This window comes from Echeneis naucrates, chromosome 24, assembly GCF_900963305.1.
Source record: "Echeneis naucrates chromosome 24, fEcheNa1.1, whole genome shotgun sequence".
Lineage (NCBI taxonomy): Eukaryota > Metazoa > Chordata > Actinopteri > Carangiformes > Echeneidae > Echeneis > Echeneis naucrates.
Window position 1 is genome coordinate 17869873 of NC_042534.1, and position 26887 is coordinate 17896759.

A 26887-nucleotide genomic window follows, 5' to 3' on the forward strand; every position below is an offset into this window, starting at 1 on the left:
GCTGCTTTTCATTGGCTGCTGGTAAAATTCAGAATAGAATTTAAAATCCTTCTCCCAAAGTACAAAGCTCTTAATGAGCAGCCTCCATCGTATCTCAAGAGAGGTCATAGTTCCTTACTGTACTAGTAGGCCACTCCACTCTCTAGAGAAAATCAGGAGGCAGAACTTTCAGTTATCAGCAGTATCTTCCAGCAGTATCGGTCTAGGGGGTGGACTCTTTCGCAATTTTCAAGACCAGGCTTAAAACTTTTCTGTGTGACAGCTTATAGTTAAAAAAGTTACAGTTCATCTACTCTTTAGCTGTGCTGCTATAGGCTTAGACTGTTGGGGGAAGCACTGAGCACTCCTCTCTCTCTCTCTATCTCTCCCCCTTTTCACCCTTTTGTTCTCCTTAAACTAAAATGAACTCTTTCTAACAAACCCTGACGATGATGTGAGTGTCCATGTGTAACACTGCAGTGAATACACTTGTGAACAAAGTTAGCTTGAGATCAGTCTGACCCTTTAGCTGGAGCAATGCTGCTTTACTCATGTGTGTTCTTTACTAGTGACAGTCAGAGTCACATTTCCACATCAGACACACCTATTGGCTTCAGTCGGTGATGCCGCAGACAATCAGTGTCTCATTCAGACCTAGCTGTCAGCAACTTGCTTAGCAAAAGCCTCTTCAATCAATAAATTCGTAAAAATAAAAACAGGTAACATGTAGCATCCACAACATTTTAATGATCTCCATTAAATGTCGTCTGTGTAGGGCCACCCGTAGTAAAAGCCTTTGGGTTGGGAGAACCCTCTGCTTGTGTTTGTTTTACTGAGGAAGTAATGGTTTAAATGGTTTAAACTTTCGAGACTGTTTCTATTCAGCACCAACACGTTGGCTGCACCATGTTGTTTTGCTGCTCACAGGATGTGTGTTTGTGTTTGTGTAAATATATGTTGTAGTGTATGTAAGTGAGAGAGCATACTGTGCAAATGGTACAATAACCCTAACCCAATCCTATAACCATAACCTCATCCTGCTTCCCTTGCCCATCCTCAACATATCTGCTGCAGCAGACAAATGTCTGGATGGACTTCAGACTGCCATACTCAGCAACTGCTCCCAACATTTCTCCTCCTCTCTGCAACATCTTCTTACTGAAGATTAGGTGTAAATTTATATTATCCTTTATTGATTATCTGTGTATTCCAAGTGTGATCAGCCTGCTCTCCAGTTGCATGCTGATTAAATGTTAAGGCCACCATACTGAATGGCATAGAAGACGAAAATGTAAATTTGCATTTTTTCCCAACTGTATCTCCCTGGTCATTTTAGTTGACATGAATGTGTGTATACGGACAAGCGGCAACAACCAACAGTTTAAACAATAATAATAATACAAATATATAGTCCTCTGAAAAAAGCCTCTAAATCCAGTCAGGTCGAAAAATCACTTCACAGAATTTCATTTATTTAAAGTCACCACATAAACATCTCTTTGACTCTGCTCCTGCTCAGCTTTGTCATCATTGTGTTATTTACTAATGCTGTGGCTGGAGGTGGTCATGTGGTTCAGTGCGGTTAAATAGTGCCAGCAACAGCGCAAAGAAGAGTGCACTTTTGATGTTCCACTAGCTTCCTGTGCTTGGGGCAGTCTGGACTGTCAATAACTGGCTGCAGTTTCCATCAGCACTCCACATGCTAGAGGTTTAGTGTCGATGTGGTTTTGATTATAGTGAGAGGGGTGATAAGGGGGGTGGCTGTTGGTCTGTGGCTGTATACCGGCCTTTGGGCCTCCAGGGACTGAGTCAGAGGCTTAATGAGCATCCTCACAGGAATTAGTGCTACAAAATCTGAAACACTTTTACAAAGGTTGAGACAAATTTACATTGTGGAAAACGAATTAACAAAACGTGAAACACTTTTACAAACGCCAAGACAAATTTACAAAACATTATTAAAGGAAAACACCGGTCAGCAGTTTTATTCCTGGATCCTTCAGACTACATTTTGAACTTTGCAAGAGACGGAATCTCCAAATTACTTGGTGTGTGAGTGTGTGTGTGTGTGTGTGTCTGGTGTCAAAGTACAGTATGCATGAGACTTATATTGTATGGAGAAATGCTTTAGTTTAGTCCATTAATCATTGAAACTACAAATATTATGCATTATAGCAGCAATGTAAAACCCTTTTAAACCTTAGAAGACCTTACTTATTTTCCATTATATTAGATTATTATGATTCCTATCCTATAAATATGTTTATTATCAAGAATACTAATGATAATAATAATAGTTGAAATATTAAACTTTTTTGAGAATCCATGTAAGTTTCTGCCAAAGAGCTTAGTTGAGGAGAATTCCTTTCTTTCTGCAGAATGAATCTGATCATCCATTTAGTCAAATTGAACTCAAATTCTTTATTTGTTCCATGGGCGTCTGTGCCTCTGCTTAGAGGTAAATCCTGCAGCTGAAGGCCAAGTGTGATGTCACCGTCTGAGCCTCAGCCTCTGTCCTTTACTCACTTAAGTGTAGTTTGATTTTTAATGTTCTGCTCTTCAGTTGTTTACTTTGTGTCAATACGAATGTAATGTGAGCAGCATTTCTTTAAAAGAGATTGAGATTAAAAAGAAAACAGGTAAATCAAACAAACAAAATTTAAGGAGAGTCCAAGGTTAAGAGTAAGTTACGAGGAGATCAGGGAGAGGATGGGAGGAAGTTTGGAGGAGACCAAGGGGACGATGGAAAAAGGTTTTGGGGAGATAAGAGGGTGGGTAGAAGGAAATTTGGAGGAAATTAGGAGAAGGTTTGGAAGTGTTCTGATGGAATGGTGAGTAAGACTCAGCAATTTTCTGGCACACTCACCTCCTCTATCTCTCTGCTTCCCTCTTCCTCTGTCTTGTTCTGGAATTAAGGCAAAATGACCAACAGCTTTATATGCCGGGGTCTCTCTGGAGTCTTTCCCATTTTATATATACATATATCTGTCAGTCTGTTTGTCTGTTCATATATGTGAACCTCCATGTCAGTCAAACGTTTGAACTGTGGGCTTATTGAGTGGTTTGGGCACTTTTCATGTGGATTCAAATTTTCAGAGCAATTGATTTGGCTACAGTTTTACACTAGTTGCTCTTCCTCCTTCCTGACACAACTCTCCCATCTCCGGCTTGAGACCGGCACAAGAGTACCACTAGTGGGCACCTTATGGCTGGGGCTGAACCCCTGTCTCCCACATACCAAGTGGGTATACTTACAACTTTACTAATTAGGCCTATCCTACCAAATATTAAAGGCTTGGAAAATAACAACAAAGAGGTTGCAGTTCCTGTTAGCACAGGAGCAATCAGTGTTAGTGTGTAGGGTGACATGAAAGAAACTAGGTTTATGTAAAAGATAGCTATGGGCAGTTCAGATGCAAAGCAGAGCACAGTGTGGCATCAGACCTATTCCTCCTGCTTAATGCAGAGTCCATAATTCCCTATGGAAGTGGGAGTCCAGTTCTGTTTTTGACTCATGCTATTCAAGGTTGTACAGAGGTGGCGTTGGGAGGATGACAAGCAACATGAGTCTGTGTGCGCCCTTGATTTCAGGTCAACCAAGCCACTGTGCAAAACCTGTGATGAAATACAGAGAGTGGGTGTGAGTGAGTGATGGACTCAGCTCTAAGTCACTTCATCAGCAGATCTGCTTTCCTGCCAGTGGAAGAAATTAGTGCTTATTTTCAGCCTTTGCGGGTTGGACCATGTTATTACACAGCTCTCCAGCAACATTGATCTCACTGAGGTGGATGGAAACTTAACACAGTTTGAAGCTTAACCACATCCTGCAGTTGGACGAATCACTCTCTGCCTGGGACTGTTCTTCACACCTGCACATCTACAGACAGTTGCTGCACCAAACAACTGAAATCTAAAGACAGCTCTGTTTTGTTTCTTTGCCGTTCATGTTGTGTTTGGTAATTGTGCTGTGGAGTATAGTTTATAGTCTATGGGCTGCACTCCATGCATGTAAAGATGAGATCTCAGGTACTTTCCGCTACAGAAAGACTGTTTATTTAATGTGGATGGCTCTGGAAGGAAGTTAAATCTGCTTTTCAGATCTGCATTTTAGGGGAAAAAGACCATAAAACAGGAGATGTTATACAGCGTGTTTACTTTGTGATTGATAGACCGTATCACACAAGCAGGACAGAGCCCAAAGCAGGTCAGATCCAACCTCCACTCCTCCTCAGCTCCACCTTCTACTCCAAGTATGGCTTCTTCAGGTATCAAAAAATGTTTAATTAAAATAAGAATGCAATCAGAACCAATGGTTGATGTCACAGTGGGCTGAATGACAGGTGAACCCTATAAATGTATAAATATAATAGACTTGTTTACTCTTTGAACTGAAACAGCAAGAAAAATTTTATATCAGAGGACGCTTGTTATTTTCACTGTCATAGCATTTATACTGTGAAGGAGAAAATTACATAAGCAAATTTATTTGATGTTAAATTGAAAAGGTTTGACGTCCTGCCTCATAGCACAGAAGCAAAGCAATGGAATTAATTTCGGAGATAATTGACAGTTTCCCTATAGGAGAGGAAGAATATTCAACTCAGGAGAGCAGAGGCACAGTGTTGTGTTGGTGTTGATTCATCCAAAGCCAGGGGAAGGAACAAGTGTGGTGGGAGGGGGCAGCTGCTAGGTCAGGTCCTAGGCACAGCTGCATTATCAACAGAAGGTCAGCTGTCAGCACACATCTTCAGGGCTCACATCAAGCAGCTCGCTCCAGTTTGCACCTCAGGCTGACATCTTTGTAACTTTGAAGGTATTTTCATGAAGGGTCACCAGCCTTCTCCTTTACTTTCTCCTTTTTGTCCTTCTTCCCTTGGTCCAATAAAACTGAACCAGACCACAAGGCGCACATAATCCACAGAGCATCTGGAACTTTTTTTTTTTTTTTTTTTTTTGCCTCACCATAAAAAGACATATAGCATATATGGAGTATTGGCCTGCACATATTGACCTGAATAATTTACACATTTGCAACAGATAAGCTCCAAAATATCTTTTCTCTTTAAAGTGCAGGGTCAAAGGTGTTTGCTAGAGGTGTATAATGCAGTTCAAAATAATCAAAAGGTATTTATCATAATGTTCAAAAGAGTGCTGTTCAGGACACAAAGACAGTGGATTTCTAATTCATCTAAATGATGCTAAAGTGAGGATAGTGTGTGTGTGTGTGTGTGTGTGTGTCTGCGCATGGGCATGGGCACATGTGTGTGGGCCAGCAGGTAGCACATAGTGCTAGTGAACAGCAGTCTGAATCCCTCCTTTAAAAAGACCATCAGGATTGTCATGTTTTCTTTCTGATATCAGCAAATTTTAACCACTGCTATGTTGTCTTGTTACATGATTGAGTATGGTTTAAAAGTAAAAAGTGAGCCAGATTTTATGAATGTAAATATAGTAAATCAAATCAGGTCAAATTTATTTATACAGTGCCAAATCATAACAAAGTTACATGAAGGCACATATACATAGAGCAGGTCTAGACCAAACTCTTTATGGAGTTGTTAAACATACCTATCACATCCTTCCAAGAGCAAGAACTTGGTGACATTGGCAAGGAAAATCTTACTTGAAGTAGCAGAACCAGGCTCAGGGAGGGCAGCTATCTGGTTCGGTTGAGAGAGGGAGAGATGGGGGGAGGCAGAGAGAGAAGCAGAGGTAGTTAGAGAGAGATACTGTGAGAGTTAGCGTGAAGGAGAGGAGAGGGGACTCGGTTGAGGAATGGAGAAAGAAAAAGAACAGAGAAGATGTCATGGAAAATACAAACAAAGCATACAGAAAACACATGCAGTGATTGCAACCTGGTAGAACTAAATGTGCACTAGTAAATATTAGCAGTAGAGGAGAAGAAAAGGTTATAATGGGAAGTGAGTAGCAGTGTGTCATGATAACTAAAGGCAGCTCTTTCCGCAGCAGGTACTGGGTGGAGATGATTCAGCATCTGTAGAACAGGAGGGACAAAACACAGACTACGGGACGAAACAAAGTCAGAGACATGTAATGATATAATGTACATGGATGGGTGAGGGAGAGAGAGACAAAGAGAGGGAGGAAGAGTTGGGGTTCTCAGTGAAACTGGCAGCAGTCTAGGCCTATAGCATCCATCCATCCATCCATATTCTAGCACTTTTCTGTTTCTGGGTCACGGGGTTGTATTGGAGCCAATCCCAGCCAACGTTCTGGGCGAGGGCGGGGTACACCCTGGACAGGTCGCCAGTCCATCACAGGGCCAAACAGTGGCTTATCAGATAAGCAAAGACGAACAATCACTCACACTCACATGCAGACCTACAAGCAATTTAGAGTCACCGGGTAATGTCTTTGGACGGTGGGAGGAAGCCCACACAGACACACGGAACTCAAGATCTTCTTATTGTTGGGCGGCACTAACCACTATGCTGCTTTGCTAACTAGGTCTATAGTAGCACATCTAAAATAAAAAGTAATTAAACCTTACATTTTTAACTGTAGGCTTTGTCATAAAGGAAGGTGTTAAGCCTGATCTCGAAAGCTACAACACTGGAATTGTTGTTGAATTGTTGCCTCCAGATTTACTCTTGGAGACTTTAGGAACCACAAGTAAACCTCCATCTAGAGAGAAGGGTGTGGCCTACTAGGACAGTAAAGAACTATGAGCGCTGAGCTCTCTGAGAGCTAACTCTGAGATATCATGGAGGTTGCTCATTGAGAGCTTTATATGTTACCAGAATAATTTTAAATTCTAAACAGAATTTTACTGGGAGCCAAGGAAGAGAAACAAGCACAGGAGAAATGTGATCTATTCCTCTAGTTCCTGTTAATATTTGTGCAGAATCAACTGAAAGCCTTTCAGAGATTTGTTTGTATTTCTGATGGTAATGACTTACAGTAGTCTAGTCTAAGCAAGAACACTCAAATGTTATATGCATAATAACATGATGGCAGATGTTTGCCCTGGTACTTCTTGTGTTTATCAATTCATCTGATCACCTTGTCACTACATCTTAAGTCCTGTTTTTGCTTGTGCTTGTATTTCAGTCTAAACATTTCTCAAGAGACGGTGATAATATTGTTAAGATGAGTTCACACTACAGCTCCAACCAAAATCCTGGCCACTTTGATATCACAGTGAATTGCTGAATTTCACAAAACTGCAGATGCATTATGGCTTGGAAGTCTGCAACCGGCCAATACTGCTGTCACAGTCTTGTAACATATACTACATTTACAGGTGAGCTAAATATTGTCAGAGCAGAGACCTGGTCTGTTGGATCAGCCACAGTTCAGACACCAAACATTTAATTAGTCTGTCATCAAAACTGTCAACAGTTCTTTTCCTATTGATAAGCCACTGATTTGTTCAACTAATTGTTTAAGCAGCTATGGTTTTCATCCCTATAGTTTCAACGTCTCCCAACCCATCTCCAAGCATCATCAGGTATCCTCTGACATCTACCTCCAGCTCCCACAGTGCTGGTGCTATAATAATAATAGTAAATAAACTGTGTGCTTTCTGGCTTTTTACAGCCACTAAGACTTGTATCACCTCCATTCTGAGAAGCAACCTGTGCAGACTGAAGAGCCCACACTGTGGTTGATAAAAGGTGAATAAATTCTGTGATTAAAAAAAATAAATAAAAAATTACATGAAGGAGGCACGAGCATCTTCAGTCATCCTCACTTTGTGCACTATGCACCACACAGCTTCTTTGAGGCAAAATGAATACACACATCACAGACTGCTTACTAAAGGCCAACTCTTCCATGCTGACCTTGGGGAAACTAGTTGCTGCTCCCATATTTTGTAGTATTCTGGATTTTAATGACAATTAATGTGTTTATGTGTATGCCTCACTCATTACTCATTACTCCACCTTTCTCTCCTTTACTGACATTATTCTGAGGTCATACTTCATTTACAGTTGTAACACAGCCATTTCAGTTTTCAGGCCAACTAAAAATAGCCCAGCCCGAGTTTTCCCTCTCTTCCTCTCAGTAGCTGTCCCTGGTCAGTTGTGTATTCCTTCACTCGCCTCATTCTTAAGAGATTGCTCTCTCTTATCATGGTAAAGCTGCATGTTAGAGTATTCGGTGAGGCAGGGACCACAGCTGCTGCAGCAGGGCTCTCATCTCAGCGATTTGTCCTCTGTTACATGCCAGGGAACCACTGTGATCCCATGCTATGATTCAGAAACTGCCTCAATGAGTCTCCTACCAAAAACTGCATACAGTCACTACTCTACTTATCAACATTCAAAGATACGATCAGACAGAGCCACAAGTTAAAATTGTGTTTGGAATGCTCCCCTTGCTGACCATGAGCTGAAATTTTGCTCTGTGTGCTTCTTCTGCCTACAACGAATTTTACTGCTACCCACACCATGCAGCACCCCAACATCACAGTTCTGCTCTGATCTGTTCCTAACAAACAACTTGCGAATAATTCAGGATAGAAATGGTCCTTCAGATCGTAACTCTTTCATATTTTGGAGAGTGTCTGTACTTGTATTCAGCGTTACTTCTTTAGTGACATATTTAGATACTTTATAAAGTATGACACAATGTGTGTAAGTGTTTATTATTGTGTACAGCAAAGTTCTCACTTGGGTATCATTGTTCAGCGCTTCAGTGGCAGGCATTGTCACCAACATACCAGCTCTGTAACAGGAAGATGAACCCTGCCCTCATGTCAGAAGGGGTTGGCTCTAGCCCACACCACACCTGAGGGTGTTGCGGTGTTGGTGACAGACTGAATGGAAACTCCTCACTATTAGACTTCTTGTTATACAGATGTGTTGCACCACTTCTTTATTGTTTCTTTGTGAGTGAGCAGGTACTTGATGTTCACCAGAAACCAAGAAGTCTTGGCCTTACAAATGTCTACTTGATTTTTCAAGAAGCCAGGAGTTCAGCCAGATACTTCTAACATAGTGATGGTGAAGCAGCCCACTGTGAAGTCCATCTTTATTCAAAGTGTATGCTAGCTATCAAACTAGTGTTAACTTGAAAAATCCCCTCACACTTGCAGCATGTGCGTATATCTGAGCAGTGGTTGGTTTATATGCCTCAACATGGCTGTGTGTTTGTGTGTGTGTGACTGGCACAGGGCTCCTCCCACTGCAGGATGTGTCATAACACTGGCAGGGTAGCATGCTTTATGTGCAATGATGACGCTTCCCTCACAGAAAAGGAGGCATAGTGTGCAACACAGAGACCATCATTAGCACCCACTCCTTTCTCCTTGTTTATCATTTCATCACTCACAGCTTCTCTTCCCGCCCATTTCTGCCTCCTTGTCCTCTCTCTGCTTTCTTCCCCTGCCCATTGTTCATTTCCACTTCCTTCCCTCCCCCCTCTTTCTATTTTGGTGTTGACTCTCCTCCAGCTCAGCACAATGACAGCGTAAGTGAATAATCATTCCTTAGTGTGTTTTCTTTCTTTAGTGTGTTTGGCAGGCTAAGAAACAGCTTTGGGTTTTTATGCATTATCAGCAGCCATGCTGGTTGACCAGGTAGACAATCTTTGCAGACACTGAAGGACTAGTGGTGCCAGGTGGTGCCTTCAGCTTGAGTGAGTGGTGCCACTCAGTTGTCATGTAAACTTATCCATCTCTGTTTCCTCTAAAGTGACCACTCTTCAGACACTTGACATCATCTTTACATTATGAGACTATCTTAACTTAGAAAATTTGCTTTAATTGAAATTAAATGAATCTGTTAAAATGTTGTTGTGTAAGAGCAAAATCTGCAGCATCATTTCTATAGTGTCATGATGGCTGTGTCCCAAATGAGGGGCCACATTCATCAAAGGCTGCTTTGCATCACAGCATCACAGCTGACAAAGAGCCCCATGAAAACCCTTTCTCAGTATCATGTTTCAGCTCAGTTAAAAAGCTAAAGCCAGATCACAAAATTAAACTTCAAAGTCAAAGTCAGCTTTATTGTCAATGCCATGAGTACCTGACATACAAAAGACATTGAAATTTGAGTTCTTTCTGAGGCCCACAGTGTAACAACAATAATGGTGCAGTAAAAAATGAAAGTGTGTGTGTACATATTTATATATAGTAAGGAGGGAGTTCAGTTGACTTGTGGTCCGCTATGTTTCCTGATTCCACAGGCCAACAAACAGATGATTTTCTGTGTGTGTGCTAGAATTGGTCCAGATGTGCAAGCAGCATTTGACCATTGTGTTGTAGTTTAGCCAGATGACATTAAGAAAAAGAAACATATGGAGATGAATCTTGCTATCATGGAAGAATAAAAGAGTACAACGGCAACAACGATATAACCTTAGGGAGGACAGGAAGGTGCGCAAAAACAACAACAGCAGCAGCAACAATATCAACATAAGCAGTGAGAGCATTGGTCACGGGATTTGCATTGCAAATTTACAGTCGATTATATATGCGTGATTATATATGAATTTTTACATTTGAAAAACTCGGAAGCAGCAACCCCCAGACGGAGGCAGCCCACAGAGAGAAAGAGAGAGAAAGGACCCCAGGCCCATCAGGCTCACCCCACACAGCACGGGCTAAGCCCAGGGGCATGGAGCCTCCCCAGCCAGACACCCATCATTGAGCCCACCACACACCGGCAAGGCCAATGCTCATCCACACCCCACACCCCACACCCGGATGGGGTGAGCCCCAACCTAGCACAGTGACCAGGCCCACCACCCCCAGACAGAGCTAGGCTCTTCTATCCACTGCCCCCTCAGCTTTGCAGCAATAGCAACCATCTAAAAAGAATTGTATATCAAGGGTGTCCTTCTCAAGGATATATACTCCTGCATATATTCTCCAAAGTGTGAGAAACAAATTACCAGTTAACCTTGCCACCCAGTTTCCATCTTGATGTCGCTTGAGGTGTTTTCATTCAGACAGAACCAATTCCTCCAGGGTTGACTGAAGCCATCCAATGACTAAAGTGGTGGAAACAACCTTCCCCAAGGGGTTTATATAAGAAAGAGTGCCCTCCACTTTCTCCTGCACCGACCAGAAACCCCCCCACCCTCTCTCATCACCTGCTGCTACGTAGTGATCACATTACCTCGACATCAAATACAAAATGTAGATGGGGAGTTTTTCCCTCACCCAAAATACTCAACATTCCTAACCTTCAGCTCTGCATAAACCCCCATATGAATAATTTTCCTGCAGTGACATGTGCATAAGGGTGTGTCTCTGGATGACCCTCTGAATCACCTTTCTGTAGTCCTGGATCAGAGCATTACTTTGCACTAACTTAATCCATTTGCCTCCCATGAACTCCTTTAATCACACCACTCAGGTCTGTGGCTCCAATTAAAGAGCCTAATGAATTTTGTCCATCAAGTGTCCACCTCCACCACTGTACTACTCTGTAATTGTTTTTTCCTTAGGCTTCATTAAAATCCTGTTGAAAGTGGCTGTACAATGTGGAGGAGGTACTTGGTCTGATATGAATCATGAGAGAATATGGAAAGTTGTCAAAATTTAGTAGCTTTTATTTTGACAAATGGAGAAGAACTCTTGGTGTCTGGTGTGAACATGCTGCTGATACCCTCTGGAATGGTTTGCTTTGAAGAAATTATCCTGGGAGCCTCTGTTGTGGTTGTCACTTTTATTTGCTGTTTCCTGCAGCACTGTGGGCTGAGAAGCCCAGAACAGCCCTAACAGCAAAGCAGGTGCCTGCTTTTTTTACGGAGGAATAATTAATTTGCATGAAAAGGAGGGATGGAAAAGAGGGCAGTGAGGAGATGAAAGACCCTTCAGTTCAAAGAAAGCAGTCAGTGATGGCATTGGCCCTAACAGGCCCTGTACGAAGTGCAAGTCTCGAAATTGGCAGCAAAATGTGTCTCTCAAACTGAGCATGGGAAACTGAAAGCTCAGACAGTCAATGTCAAATACATAGTCCCTTTATTTATTTTTCACAGAAATAATCACATCACTGTCACTGATGTCACTCCAGATCTTCAGCATGTAAATTTCTTTAATTAAATTAAATTTAAATTTTAATTAAATTAAAATCTGACTAGTATCAGGGGACTACTGTCCAACCAGAACCCACCCAAATCGCTGGACACCGGGAGATTGGGTGCACGTTTGAGGATTAATTAGGATGTGTGCCACATGGGCACAACCCCCCCTGAGTAGTGATGTCCCCAGTTTGATTCCTAGCTGTCATACTCCCTGTCTCTCTCCCCACATTTTCTGTCTAAATAAAATCCAACAAGATGCTGATATCCAGTGATAATCATAACTTTATCTATGTAGCACCTTTAAAAACAATGTTTAAGTCAGTGCTTTGACACACAAACTAGATAAGGAAGTAAATTACATGGATTAACATACTGTAGGGAGGATCAAAAATATCCTTCAAAATATGCACAGATATAACTGCAAATGCACAAAAGCTGACAATAAATGGCTGATACTTAGATGATTTTCTTTTCATACGCAGTATAATACTCAATAAAAAAAATATCTTTTTTTATCTATAAATGAAAACTATAAAGATGAATTTAACTACAACTATGGAGTCACTGATTCTGCATAATTTCCAGAGTCAAATGTCTGTGATGATAAAACTGCAGTAACCTCTAGATTTAAGCCTTAACTGTGGAACAGCCCTGCCCAAGTATCTGATGCTACATGTTGACTCATATGGTCTCAGTAGCTGTGTTAATGATTTTAAAAGAAAAAAAAAAACATGACATTAAGGCACAAGTTGCCATTTTATTAATTAGGTTTGTAATGTTATACGATAGAACTAGATAATGATTGTAATCTCCATTTTCAGGTTGTCTGTATCAACTGTTACCACAGTGGTAGAGGGAATCATTACTAACTAATGTGTAATGTCCGCAGTGCTTTACATCTCGCAGCTGAGAAATGGTGCACACATGGAGAACACGGTGAATTTAAATGTTTTCTTGTTTTCATGAGTGTCATTACTTTTTATCTGCCCTTACTGTAATTTGAACCCAGAGCGCATGAAAAGTGCCTATGTCTTCCTCCATATGATCGGTTGTGAGGCTAAATCATCACCACAACTGGATGATGTCCATCCTCATCATCCATTTTCCAAAGACTTTTAACAATTTTAACTAACTTTATCATTTAACAATTGCGTTGGGACAGGCTTTATTTCAGCTCGAAGGGATCAATAAACTTGTTTCCCTTCCAACAGTGAGCTCAATGTGTCCCTACTAGTTAGGGGTAATGTAAAGAGTCAGAATGTATATCTGTTTGGGTTTTTGGTTTCTGCCTGTTGCTGCTCTGAACATATACTATTATAAATTCACTGTAGTCTTGGACTGGCCTAACTTTTCTGCTTTAGTGGCCTGGCTTTAAATCAAACCAGATTTATTTATATAGTAAATAAATCATAATATCATATAATCAAAAATAATCATAACAAAGTTACATCAAGGCACTTTACATATGGAGCAGGTCTAGACCAGACTCTTTATAAAATGATTTAAAGAGACCCAACAGATCCCCCCATCAGCAAGCACTTGGCGACAGTGGCAAGGAAAAATTCCTGCCCACTCTATCCTGCCACCTAGGATTACAGCACTGGTTAACAGTGTTGTCATGGCATGTTCTGCTGCACCACTGCTGAGTCTGTGAGTCGGCGATTTCACTCAGGCTTGTAGGTTTGTTGCCAGCTAGCTGGCATGGGTGATGTTACACTGGTTTCTAGGCCCCTTTGCTTTGTTACATGCTCCAGACATGTTGAAAGCCTGAACATAAACATGCACAAGGCTCAAGCTCCGATTTCTGTTTTTCTCTATCATAATCATAAAAAAAATTGAATGAATGGAAAAGAATAAATATGGTATTCAGATTAAATGTCCCGCCCTTGGTGCAAGAAAATCACACATAACACAATAAAACATTATAATTTCTATCCTTCCAACACCCAAACCATGTAGAAAAGCCCTCATTGCACTGACGTGCATTTCGCCCTCTGTCTGCACCAGTGTGCCATCTGAGGGATGACTCTGTAATTACGTTCAAAGAGAGCAGTCACGGTGTGTCAGTCGCTCTGGGACTCCTGTGCTAATTGGTAGAAGAAGGTTTTGTCTCAGTGGATGTGCTGGCATCAACAAAGATCCAGGCTGAAACACTGGAAAACACTGGGAAGCACTGGATCATTTTGTAAAATCTGGGATCTGGAAGGTCATTTACACTTTTTTTTTTTTTATTTTTATTTACTTCTATTGCTAGTTTTATTTACACTTTTGTTGAACGAGTAGGGAAAGGTTAAAGACCCTGGCCCTCGTATCAGCCGTTTTCTCTGGTTCTTCAGGAAGCAAACACAAATGCAAAGTAATCAGAGCCAGATGAGGAGCATGAGCCAACTCAGGCAGCTAGTCAGTGAGCTATGGCACCCAGCAGCATCACACTAAACTGGGTAGACCAACGAGGGTGTAAATATATTAGCTCAAACTAGAGCACCAGTCATCTATTGTGTAGGTTCTGTTTTTCCTGTCAAAGCAGCCCTATCCTGTCGAGGCCTACACTCCTCCAGATTTCTGTAGATGAGCTGTGTTATCTATACCAAGATGCAAGCACACACAATACTATTATATTATATTATAATATTATAATATTATATTGTAAATTTACCCACAACCCGGAAACAGAAAAGTGGTAGAAGATGGATGGACGGATGTGTATTGTAAATTTATATTGTGATATTAGGACTGAGCTGTAGAGTTGACATTCTTATGAACAGGATGAGATGTGAACCTGTTCTAGACTGGCACTGGATAAAGTTCATGGAGACCTCAATATGTAAGCAGTTCATCCTTTGGGCAACATGACTGTGTTCTACGTGTTTTGGCACCTGTGCACTTCTGACTGCCCCCAAGAAAGATTTTGTTTATCATGAAAACCAATAAGAATGATTCTCTGAGGAGTCTTTTGTCATAGTTGTGATTTGTATTTTGGTACAGTGTTTCTCCAGCAGCTTGTTCTCACCCTGATTTCCGTTCAGACAATGGTTGTTTGTTAGTGACTCCAGTGATTGGTGGAAGAGTGAGATTCTTGATTCCGCCTCATCCTCATTGCTGCGCACATGCCTCCATTGTCATTCTTCCCTCGGCCCTCACACTTGAAAGTGAGTGAGTTTTCTTCTGTCCTGTTCCTCCTTCTCAGTCAAGCTGCTGAGGTAGGAGAGAGAAAGGAGAAGTAGACATGCGATATATTCTGAAGTGACACCTTTGATGACAGACTGGAACTGAAGGCAAGACTGGTACCAAGGATGCCCTGTTGTGTCTGCTCCGATAAATCAAGCTAACACAGAACTATTTTCATCCTTGTTTTGTATAGAAAACTGTGACATTAATTCCTCTGGGAGCAAAATAATCTGTTGGAGGACAATCCTGTTTCTCACTGCACTGTGGCTCATTAAATTTTTTATTTATTTATTTATTTTAATTCAGCATTTAATTTTCTGAGAGGAAGCAGCGACCCCCCCACCTCCCACCCCTTTTTCATAAAGATCAACATGACAATGTTCATATCTTCATGAATTCTGTACTACAGCTCAACTCCATAAACTTCATGCAGTAACAAGTTCCTGCCTACACCCTCCCCCCAATGCCTATCTCACTCTCTCTCTCTTTCTCTCTCTCTCTCTCCCACTCTCAACCCAACCGGTCGAGGCAGATGGCCGCCCCCCCGAGCCTGGTTCTGCTCGAGGTTTCTGCCACTTAAAAGAAGTTTTTCCTTGCCACTGTAGCCAAGTGCTTGCTCATCGGGGGATCTATTGGGTCTCTTTAAATAATTTTATAAAGAGTTTGGTCTAGACCTGCTCTATATGTAAAGTGCCTTGATGTAACTTTGTCGTGATTTGGTGCTATACAAATAAATCTGATTTGATTTGAAGGTCTGTGGCTGCAAGACCAGTGTACTCATCAGTAGCAGAGTGTCATCTGTAGAAAAAGCAGGGTCAAGTGAAAACCTAAAGTAGAGTAATGACACCACTCCCTTTGGTGTACTGTGCAAGATAGTGCTTTTCTCTCAGCTTATTCTTCTTCCCGACACTATATTTCATTTTATTGATGATGAGATTAAGACTCAGGATTTAAAATTTCTCTTTGCTAACTTTAAATCTGGGGTTTTTTATCGAAGTTCCTATAGTCACCCTGTTTGGATTTTTTTAACATTTCATTACCATGATTTATCACTTAAATCCAGTTCCATCCAAACCAACCTTTGGTTTTACTTTCTCTTGTTGTTTTCAAACAGATTATAGATAATGGGCTGTGTGCAATGCAAGGATAAGGAAGCAACCAAACTCACAGACGACCGAGACACCAGCATCTCCCAGGGAGCAGGTTACCGCTATGGCGCAAACCCCACACCGCAGCACTACCCCAATTTCGGGGTCACCGCCATTCCCAACTACAACAACTTCCAAGCCCCTGTTGGACAGGGGATGACTGTCTTTGGAGGAGTCAGCACTTCTTCTCACACTGGAACTCTCAGGACTCGTGGTGGGACGGGTAAGAGAACAGAAAAAACATCTAAAATAATCCTAATGTGTCTCACCTTGCACACTGTAACAGCCATAACAAATGAAAATTAGGTATTTTCAAGCTTAACAACAGTCAATAATTTTTTTTAGCAGAAAAATTTTCCAGTCATCAGTCATCAGTCTCTCAGTATGTAGAAAACAATACAAACCTTTGTAGATACAACCTTCGGGGAAAATAATGAAAAGACATTAAATAAAATATAGCAGTACCTCCCACACTGAGCTTTGGACATACTAGTAATAGCTCTGCAGTGAGGCATCCTAATGAGACACCCAACCAGCAGTTATTCTGTTCAAAACACCTACTGGATGTTCAGTGTCCCAGTGACTTCCAAGTTGTCATGCAAAACAAGGGCACGGCCCATTCTCACTAATTTTAGTTTTCGACCAAACAAAGCTGAAAGCTAAGTGCAGCATTTGCTGTACAATGTGTTTTGTGAAGGTCTGGTCCTTCATAACACCTCGGTGTGCACAGAGATATTTTAGCTGAAACAATCTTAATTTGTATGACACTTGTTCCTGTGAAGTCAAATTTATGTATTCATGTGGAAAGACACATGAAGACGTGGGAGAATAGCACTCATCTTTATGCTTATTTACTATGTTTTGCAGCTTTATTTAATCGCCCTGTAGGGGTATGATGGTGCTTTAATTTAAGTTCATTAACTTCATCACATGTTGTTCTTGGGTTATGTCATTGAGAACTGTGATTACATTAGTTTCCCACTGAAAGTTCAACACCTCATAAAGTCATAGCTGAAACTGACCTGAATACAGCAGTAAGGCATGAAATCTGAGCAAAGCGCAATGTATACTGAGCAAAGAGTCATGGGAGTGCAAAGCAGTCTGCTACTGATGATTTGAAGAGGGGTCAAAACAAATCCTTCATCTTCTACCACTTATCCATTTCTGGGTCATCGGGGGTGCTGGAGCCAATCCCAGCTCACACTGCACGAGGATGCACGGGGTACACCTTGGACAGGTCACCGGTGCATCACAGGGCCAACACACAGTGACAGACAGAGATAAATAACCATTCACACTCATACTCAGACTTACGGACAATTAATAGTCACCAATTAACCTAAACATGAATGTCTTTGGACAGTGGTAGGAAACTGGAGTACCTAGAAGAAACCCAGGCAAGCACGAGGAGAGCTTGCAAACTTCACATAGAATGGCCCCAGGCAGAGGAACGAACCCAGAAGTTTCTTGTTGTGGTGCACGACTATACCACAGTGCTGGCCCAAATCAAATCAAATCAAGTCAAATTTATTTATACAGTGCCAAATCATAACAAAGTTACATGAAGGCACATATACATAGAGCAGGTCTAGACCAAACTCTATGGAGTTGTTAAACATACCCAACATATCCCTCCAAGAGCAAGAACTTGGTGACATTGGCAAGTAAAATCTTACTTGAAGTGGCAGAACCGGGCTCAAGGGGGGCAGCCATCTGCCTCGACTGGTTCGGTTGAGAGTGGGAGAGATGGGGGAGGCAGAGAGAAGCAGAGTTAGTTAGAGAGAGATACTGTGAGAGTGAGTGTGAAGGAGAGGAGAGGGGACTCGGTTGAGGGACTTCTGTGGATATTTCTCATCTTTGCAATATTGTGTAGGTGAAAGAAATTTGTCCTGGAGGCTTGTTTTATCAGAGGGACAAAGGCCAAAAATGTCCTGATCAAAAATGGCTCCAAGATTCCTAACAGTGGAACAGGAGGCCAAGCTAATGCCATCCATAGTGGTTATATGATCAGATAATGCTTTTCTAAGGTTGTTAGGGCCAAGTACAACAACTTAAGTTTTGTCTGAGCTCAGAATTAAAAGGTTGCAGGTCATCCAGGTCTTCATGTCTGTAAAACATAGTCTGATGAGTTAGTTAATTTCATTCAGGTTCATTGACACATATAACTGGGTATCATCTGCATAACAATGAAAATAGATGATGTGCTTTTGGATAATATTGCCTAAAGGAAACATATATAGGGTGAAAAGGATTGGTCCAGGGACAGAACTCTGTGGAACTCCATGATTAACTAAATATGTTTGATAAGTATGATTGGAACCAGCTTAGTGTGGCTCCTTTGATCCCAATTTAATTTTTCAGCCTTGTAATAGAATATTGTGGTCAGTAGTGTCAAAAGCAGCACAAACATCTAATAGAACAAGTATGAAGACTGTGCAATTCCTATGCAAATATTCAAATAATTGGCTTGCAAATGCTTTTCACTACCCTCACAGGAACACGTAAAATTTAGGGGTAGGGCTAAAAATTAGCAGTAGGGGGTGTATTGGGACCAGCCCTTAAGCACCAGTGGCATCCCAAAATCCTGACAGTTCTCCTCTCATAGCCCCCCTCTGACCCCACCACACTGCATCTAGGCAATGTTAGGAACGTCCAGCTGGCATTAGGAGGGGTCTCATTGTTTTAGGTAGGGAATATTCCTACTCAAGAGATCCTTTATTTCTACTGTGAAGACGAACTCAGCATCTCCACTCAATGCAGCAGGAGACCACGGCCTAAAAATTTTGATTATTTTCTGTGCTGCATAATCCAAATCCACACATCTGCAGAGGAACAAAGAGAGGTTTATATTTTCAATTTTCTACCAGTGGGGATGGACATAAACCACCTTTCCCTCTCAGCTCTGTTATAACACAGCTTCATCACTTGGTTGTCACAATCAGCCCTCCACAGTCACACTGCCAAGGAAAACACATCTTTTTGATTATCAGTTGATTGTTTCATGATGCCAATTTGCCAAATGGAAATTTACAGCAAGCCTTGTGACCTTATGTAAGAAATGACTGGGAGCAGTAGACAGTGGAGCAATTTCCCAGACATTTCCCAGAAAGCCTCAGCTTGCTGAGTCTCAAGTGAAATGACTTGTAAATGCAATCAAAAGAGCTCAAGTGGACTTTGAAGAAGTGCCCATTCAACTTCCATTTTTAGACACTCACAGGTGTATGCAGCTCAGACCTGCTTCTGTCTTGTGACTTGTGTTGGGGCCTGGTCCAATGGTGGAGGTCAGTTACTCTTAAATGACACATGCACTTTCTGTTAGTGTGAGATTTATTTCCACTCATTTATCATTCTTTGACAATATTGTACCTCACCAGTGTTGGGAGGGCTACTTCCAACATTTTATAGGTTTGAGATTAATAATTACACAAATGTAGCTTGCTTTAATTCCATGGTCTTACACAACTTACACAACTTACATTTACACAATTTACACAACTGTCTTTTTGTCGTGGGGGGACCACCTACACTGTTCCATCGGCAAACTGATTGGATTGTGTAGGTGGGATTTGGTTAAGATAACCAAATTGTTAGCTTAACCAAAATTAACATATTCCAGCTTTAATATTGGTCAAGTGTCTCATTTAATTTATGCATGAACCAAGCACCTAGTTTCACTCCTGTGGCTGTTATGGTTTAGGAGCGCATGATGTAAAACTCCACACTAGGGAGGAATCACTGTACCAGTGATATCCTACAGTAGCAATAACTAAGGTGTGCACGCAAAGGTGACAAAACAACACTACTACTGGGAGGCAGAGGCCTTAGAAAAATTTTATTTAGAGAAATGATAAGCATGGTGGTGATAGAAAGGAGGAGAAAGACATTGGTAAGGAAGCTAGAGTACTTGCAAGTGTAGTGTTCCATACTGAAAGTTGTGGGATGTTAACACTGTCTAGCGAGCAAGTGGTTCAAGTGAAAGGTGGTATTTTAGCAATAAAAGCCAGACAGATAAGGGGACTATGTCTGACAGGAAAAAGTATGTTTGTCTAGGTCAACTGACAGCAACAAACACACCATGCCATGCCAGCATGTTCATCAAGAGAATTGTTTTAATCATTACTGTAGATCATATATGCTTTATTAAGCCCATTTTCCACAGCTTCACTAAACTCCATTGAAATGAGCTGTAGCCCCACAAATACATTTAAAAACACACAGACACCAATGTAATGTGTCACATTACATAGGTGAGGGTCTCCACAACAGCTAACACCTCACATTTTATATAATATGTAAGAATATGAGACCCTTTTCTGAGTCTGTGCCCCAGTAGGCATCATCACTTGTTTTTACCTTTTACTGAATGCTTGTCTTAACAAAAATGGAGGTTCATTGTTTCACATCCATTACATGCTTCTTTTTCTTCCTTTTTTTTATGCATTTCACTTCCTCTACTCCTTTTTGCGAGTAGAACTAAGCATGACTGCTACCTTGTGGACAGAATGAGTAACTTCTTTTTACCACCAACCAAACAAATTAGTTATTATCCATTATCAAGTCAAATCAAATCAGATTTATTTGTATTGTGTCAAATCATAACAAAGTTACATCAAGGCATTTTACATATAGAGCAGGTCTAGACCAAACTATAAAATTATTTAAGGAGACCCAACTGATTCCCCGATGAGCAAACACTTGGCGACAGTGGCAAGGAAGAACTTCATTTAAGATGCAGAAATCTCGGGCAGAACCAGGCTTGGGGGGCGGCCATCTGCCTTGACCGGTTGGGTTGAGAGTGGGAGAGAGAGAGAGAGAGGCATGGGGGGAGTGTAGACAGAAACATGTTGCTACATTAAATTCATGGAGATTAACAGAATTCATGAAGATATGGGACCAGCAGGCATTGCAGGAACATGGGATGGCAATGAGTCACCACCTGCAGGATGAGGACAGGGAGAGAGAGAAGAGGAGCTGGGAGAGACAGAGACTTTGGGAGAACTTGGTTAGTAAATGCAGTACAAATGCTTAGAAGTGGGAGCAACAGTGATTTTTAAGAAGCATGGTTCTTATCAGCGCGTGCAGGGGGGAGGGAGAGAGAGAGATGCTCAGTCCTTCCCCCAGTAGCCTAGGCCTATAGCAGCATAGCTAAAGAGTAGAGGACTTTAACTTTTTAACTATAAGCTCTGTCATTTTAAGCCTGGTCTTGAAAATTGCTAAAGATGGAGCTTGGCCATTAACAGCTTTATACGTTAACAGAATGATTTTAAATTCTACTCTATATTTTACTGGTAGCCAATGAAGGGCAGCTAACATGCGAGAGATGTGATCTCTTTTCCTAGTTCCTGTTAATCTTCGTGCAGCAGCATTCTGAATCCACTGAAGGCCTTTCAGAGATTTGTTTGGGCATCCAGATAGTAATGAGTTACAGTAGTCCAGCCTAGAAGTTACAAATGTATGGACTAGTTTTTCTGCATCATCCTGAGAGAGGATGTTTCTGATTTTCCTAACTTTTCTCAGCTGGAAGAAAGCTGCCCTACTGACTTGTTTTATGTGACGGACAAAGGACATGTGCTGGTCAAAGGTTATTCCAAGGTTTCTTACAGTGGAGCTGCAAGCTAAAGTAATGCCATCCAGACTGGTTAGATGTTTAGATAGCATTTCCCTGAGGTGCTTAGGGCCAAGTACAATAGCTTCAGTTTTGTCAGAGTTGAGAAGTAAAAAAAATTGGGTCATCCAGACTTTTATGTGTTCAAGACATGTCTGCAGTCTGACTATCTGACTGACTTCATTGATAAGTACAGCTGAGTGTCGTCTGCATAACAGTGGAAGTTGATGCTGTGTTTCCTGATAATGTTGCCTAGAGGAAGCAGATAAAGCGTAACGAGGATTGGTCCAAGTGCCGAACCCTGCGGGACTCCATGACTGACTACAGTACATGAGGAGGAGCTGTTGTTAACATGAACAAACTGATGTCTATCTGATAAGCAGGATTTGAACCACCTTAGTGCAGTTCCTTTAATTCCAATTTCATATTCCAGTCTCTGTAGTAAAATATTATGATCTATGGTGTCGAATGCAGCACTAAGATCTAGAAGGAGAAGTATGGAGGCTGATCCCCTGTCTGAGGCCATTAGAATGTCATTGGAGACTTTAACCAGCGCTGTTTCTAGACTCTAAATCCTGACTGAAACTGTTCAAGCAAACTGTTCCCATCCAGGTGGTCATGTAATTGTCTTGCTACAGCTTCTCAATGATTTTAGAAATAAATGGAAGGTTCGATATGGGTCTATAGTTTACCAAAACATCTGGATCAAGATTCTGCTTTTTAAGCTGGGGTATGATGACTGCGGTCTTAAGAGCCTGAGGTACATAACCCAAAGTTAAAGTCAAATTAGTCAGATCTAGAATGAACAGCTCAATTAAATAAAAAATCTCTTTAAAGAGGCTCGTTGGTACTGGGTCTAATAGACAGGTTGGCAGTCTGGATGATGAAACTATAGAGAGAGATTCAGAGGTGAGAATGACTCCAGATGTAAAAGGCGTTGCCGTTGATTCAGGAGTTGCTGTATTCAGTAGAAGATTATTGTGTAATGTAGGTAAGAGCTGATGAATTATTTTTTTATATTATTATTATATTATATTTATATTATCTGTAAAAAAGTCTTTATCTGGAAAAAAAGTCCATAAAATCATTGCTGCTTAGAGCTAAGGGGATCACTGATTCAACTGAGCTATCGCTCTCTGTCAGCCTGGCTACAATGCTGAAGAGAAACCTGGGGTTTTTCTTGTTTTCTTCTATTAGTGCTGAGTAATATGAACTTCTAGCACTGCGGAGAGCTTTTATATGTTTTTAAGCTATCTCTCCAGGCTCTGTGAGATTCTTCCGAATTACTGGAACACCAATTTCCTTGATGTCTGCTTTAAGGCACGGATTTGGGAATTATACCAGGGAGCCAGCCTCCTCTGTTAGATTACTTTCTTTTTGAGAAGGGCAGCATCATCAAGATTTAAACACAGCGTGGCCATAGTGCTAAACACAAGGTCATCAACCTGTGTATGGGAGAAATCCTCATTTCAATTTAGATATGGCATTGTTGGGAATGATGACCAAATGTTCTCTTTAAATTTAGCCATAAACATCTTTTATAGCTGAGTTTATTCCTCAATGCTATGCAGCCCATTAAAGTAAACTCAAATGTAACAAGGTAATGGTCAGTTAGGAGAGGAAAAATTGTTAGCTTATCAATTTCAATGCCATATGTTAGAACAAAATCAAGGATATGATTGTAGCGAGTGGGTTCATTCACATGCTGGGAAAAGCCAATTGAGTCTAGCAGGGAAAGAAACTAAGGCTGTCGCTTTCTACATCAGCATGCATATTTAAATCGCCCAGGATAATGATTTTATCTGTACTGAGTATTAACTCTGATATAAACTCAGAAAACTCTGATTGGAATTCTGAGCACGGACCAGGTGGACGGTATACTGCAACTTTTTCATCTTTCCAGTTTGAGTGGGGCAGACTAAGAGTGAGACTTTCAGAAGACCTACAGCCAGATTTTGGTCTAGGGTTGATTAATAGGCTTGACTGAAATATTGCAGCTACCCCCCCTCCTCGACCTGTGGTACGAGGGATATGAAAGTTAACATGAGTTGGGGGTGTAGCTTCATTAACGCTAATATACTCATCCCGCTGCAGCCAGGTTTCTGCTATACAAAATAAATTAATACGATGATCAGTTATGAGATCATTAACTGGTGGAGATTTTGATGATAGTGATCGAATATTCAACAATCCACATTTAATTGCAGTGTTAATTGAAACCGAATTTGTGGCTGTTTTGATTTCAGTTAAGTTTTTGTTTTTAGCTCCTCTTCTGTTTAATTTGGGTTTGTTAACTTTTCTAAATTTAGGGGCAGTGTTGGTCAAGTTACTTGGAAAAAGTAATTAGTTTCTGATTACTTCTTCAAGAAAGTTACTTTAGTGATTACTTATTTCCAAAAGTAGTTACTTTGATTACTTTAGTTACTTTCCAAAAACATGATGCACAACCTGAATATATCATGAAGCAATAAAGCCTTTCAGCCTAATTCTTTTCTTTGTGCATATTCCAACATATAAATTTGAATGCAGTCCAATCTTTTTTACTCAAACTCAAAGTAATATTGGTATTTCCAAGCATTAAACCCTGCATGGTCCTGCTCTCTCCCACACTCCATATTGTCTGTTGTTGATCATTTCATGTGTTGTCACTGATGTCGCGCCATTCATACGTCATTTTCACGAATCAAAACAAAATCATGGTTTAGTAACGCAGTAATGCAGCCTGCTTGCGGGTGAGTAACAGTAATCTAATTACTGTTTTTGCAATTGTAACCCCTTACTTTACTCATTACTTGAAAAAGTAATTGGATTACAATAACGCGTTACTGCTCATCAGTGGTTGGGGGACAGACACAGTTTCTGTAGACCTAAACATAGACAGACTCTTCTATTCTCGGCAGGTTACCGCTCTGACTGAGGCACAGAGGAGCATGTTAAACTGCAGCGCTGCCTTTTTGGTCTCGACTCGGGATTGTCAGGGTTTTGGATTTCTCATAAAATCGGCCATATTCCTAGATATAAGAGCAGCCCCGTCCACGGTGGGATGGACACCATCTCTCCTAATCAGACCAGGTCTCCCCAAGAAAGCCTTCCAGTTATCTATGTAGCCCACATTGTTTTCGGGACACCACCTCGACAGCCATTGGTTAAATGACGACATGCGGCTGTACATGTCATCACTGGTCCAATTGGGGAGGGGGCCGGAGAAAACTACAGTGTCCGACATTGTATTAGCAAAAGTACACACTGATTACACATACATTTTTGTGACTTCCAACTGGTGAAGTCGGGTGTCGTTACTGCCGACCTGAATAACAATATTAGCATATTTACGTTTATCCTTAGCCAGCAGTTTCAGATAGGACTGGATGTCGCCAGCTCTGGCCCCCGGGATACACTTCACTATGGCCGCTGGTTTCGCTAACTTCAAGTTCCTCAGAATAGAATCGCTAATCACTAGAGTCGACTTTTCAGTGACTGTGTCGCTGAAAGGGGAGAACCTGTTGGAAACGTGAACTGGTTGGTGGTGAACCGGGGGCTGCTCCCTATGACTATGCCTCTTGTCTCGGACAGTTGCCCAGCCGCCCGGACTAGATCCCGGCTGCTCGGGAGCCACTGGGGGGAGGAAACTCTCTTGGCTCCCATAGGAGTTGGTCTAGGCCGACCCACACTGGCTACAGGGGGGCGGCTAGCTACACAAGTATAAGCTTGGCTAGCTAAGGTGTGCAGCCACGACTCTAACACGCTAGTTTTCGCCTCCATTTCTACCATCATCCTTCATGTATGACAAGAGGAGGTATCATAAAAGGAGGCAGAAGAATAGCTACACATGAGGCACACAGAACAGGAGAGGAGAGGAGGGGGAGAAGGAGGAAGAGAGAGTGGAGACAGAGAACTTGAGGACATTGCTAATCATGTGGTTTGATTAGTGGATTTTTGCCTCTACCTCCGTGAGCACAGAGCAAAGCTCCTCAAAGGTCAGTGAAGCTCTTCCCATCTCCATTCCCCTGAGCAGATGTTGTTAATGAATCATCTGATCCAGGCTCTGACTCTGAAAACAGTTTTCACTTTGCTGTAGTTCTCCAGCTTTAGCAGTGAATATGGTGATGTGTTTTCTGTCTTATTCAGCTGGATATGAATATATGATATGGAGATGTTTAAGCTCGACCCTTATCTCTTCTTCACAGAGGTCCCTTTTGGAGTCTGGCTGTGTCACTGAACTCAGAAAGGGTGCTCCTTACCACCAGAGCACCTCTTCCTTCAATTTCAAGCTGGGTTCTGCTTCCCACTGCAGTGTGACCAACTTTCTGAAGTGGTCAGTGACTGTATTTCCATTCCTCAGTTCTCCTTGAATTGTTTCCATTTTGTGCAGGGCTGCAAATCCAGTGGCATACTTCCATGGAATCTGAATACAGGCAGATCTGGGCCGGATGCATGTTCAATGCCTTTGTAAATTTTCCCCAACTCTTGCTGCAACCAGAGCCCCCATTAACTCAAGATGTGGCAGAGTTTCTTGATGGGTGCTACTCTGGACTTGGACATAACCAGTCTGGTGGCAGTTTCTCCATTAGCTGTCTGTACTTGGAGATATGCCACTGCTCCATAGGCTTGCTCACTGGCATCACTAAACACATGGAGAACTTGACTTTGCTCATTTCACACTTTAACAGCTCCATACCATCTGGGAATGACGATTTGATGGATCTGAAGCAGCTCTTTGCACCACTGCTGCCACCTTAGAGCAAAGTCATCTGGCAGCTCCTCATCCCAGCTAATTCCCCTTTGCCACATGTCTTGAAAGAGACATTTCACTCTCATTGTGAATGGTGTCAGGAATCCCATGGGGTCCATGTCCATCAGATATTTGAGCTCAAAGACAAAGTCATCAGTCTCTGGCCTCCATACCAGACTGGGTACCTTTAACCCTTGTGCGGTCTTAACATTCTGTATACTCCTCTTGTCCTATGGGTCAAAAATGGCCTGCCTTCAC

General features: G+C 41.6%; 1 protein-coding gene across 3 annotated transcripts in view; it reads left to right on the plus strand.

Moving 5' to 3' along the window:
- The window catches only part of fynb (FYN proto-oncogene, Src family tyrosine kinase b), a 71544-nt gene that overhangs the window by 20857 nt on the left and 23800 nt on the right, over positions 1 to 26887 (plus strand). For all 3 annotated transcript variants that reach the window (XM_029496770.1, XM_029496769.1, XM_029496771.1), the window contains one exon: positions 16259 to 16515. In XM_029496770.1, coding sequence (XP_029352630.1) covers positions 16269 to 16515 — 247 coding nt within the window. In that variant the 5' untranslated portion in view covers positions 16259 to 16268. The remainder of the gene's footprint in view (positions 1 to 16258; positions 16516 to 26887) is intronic.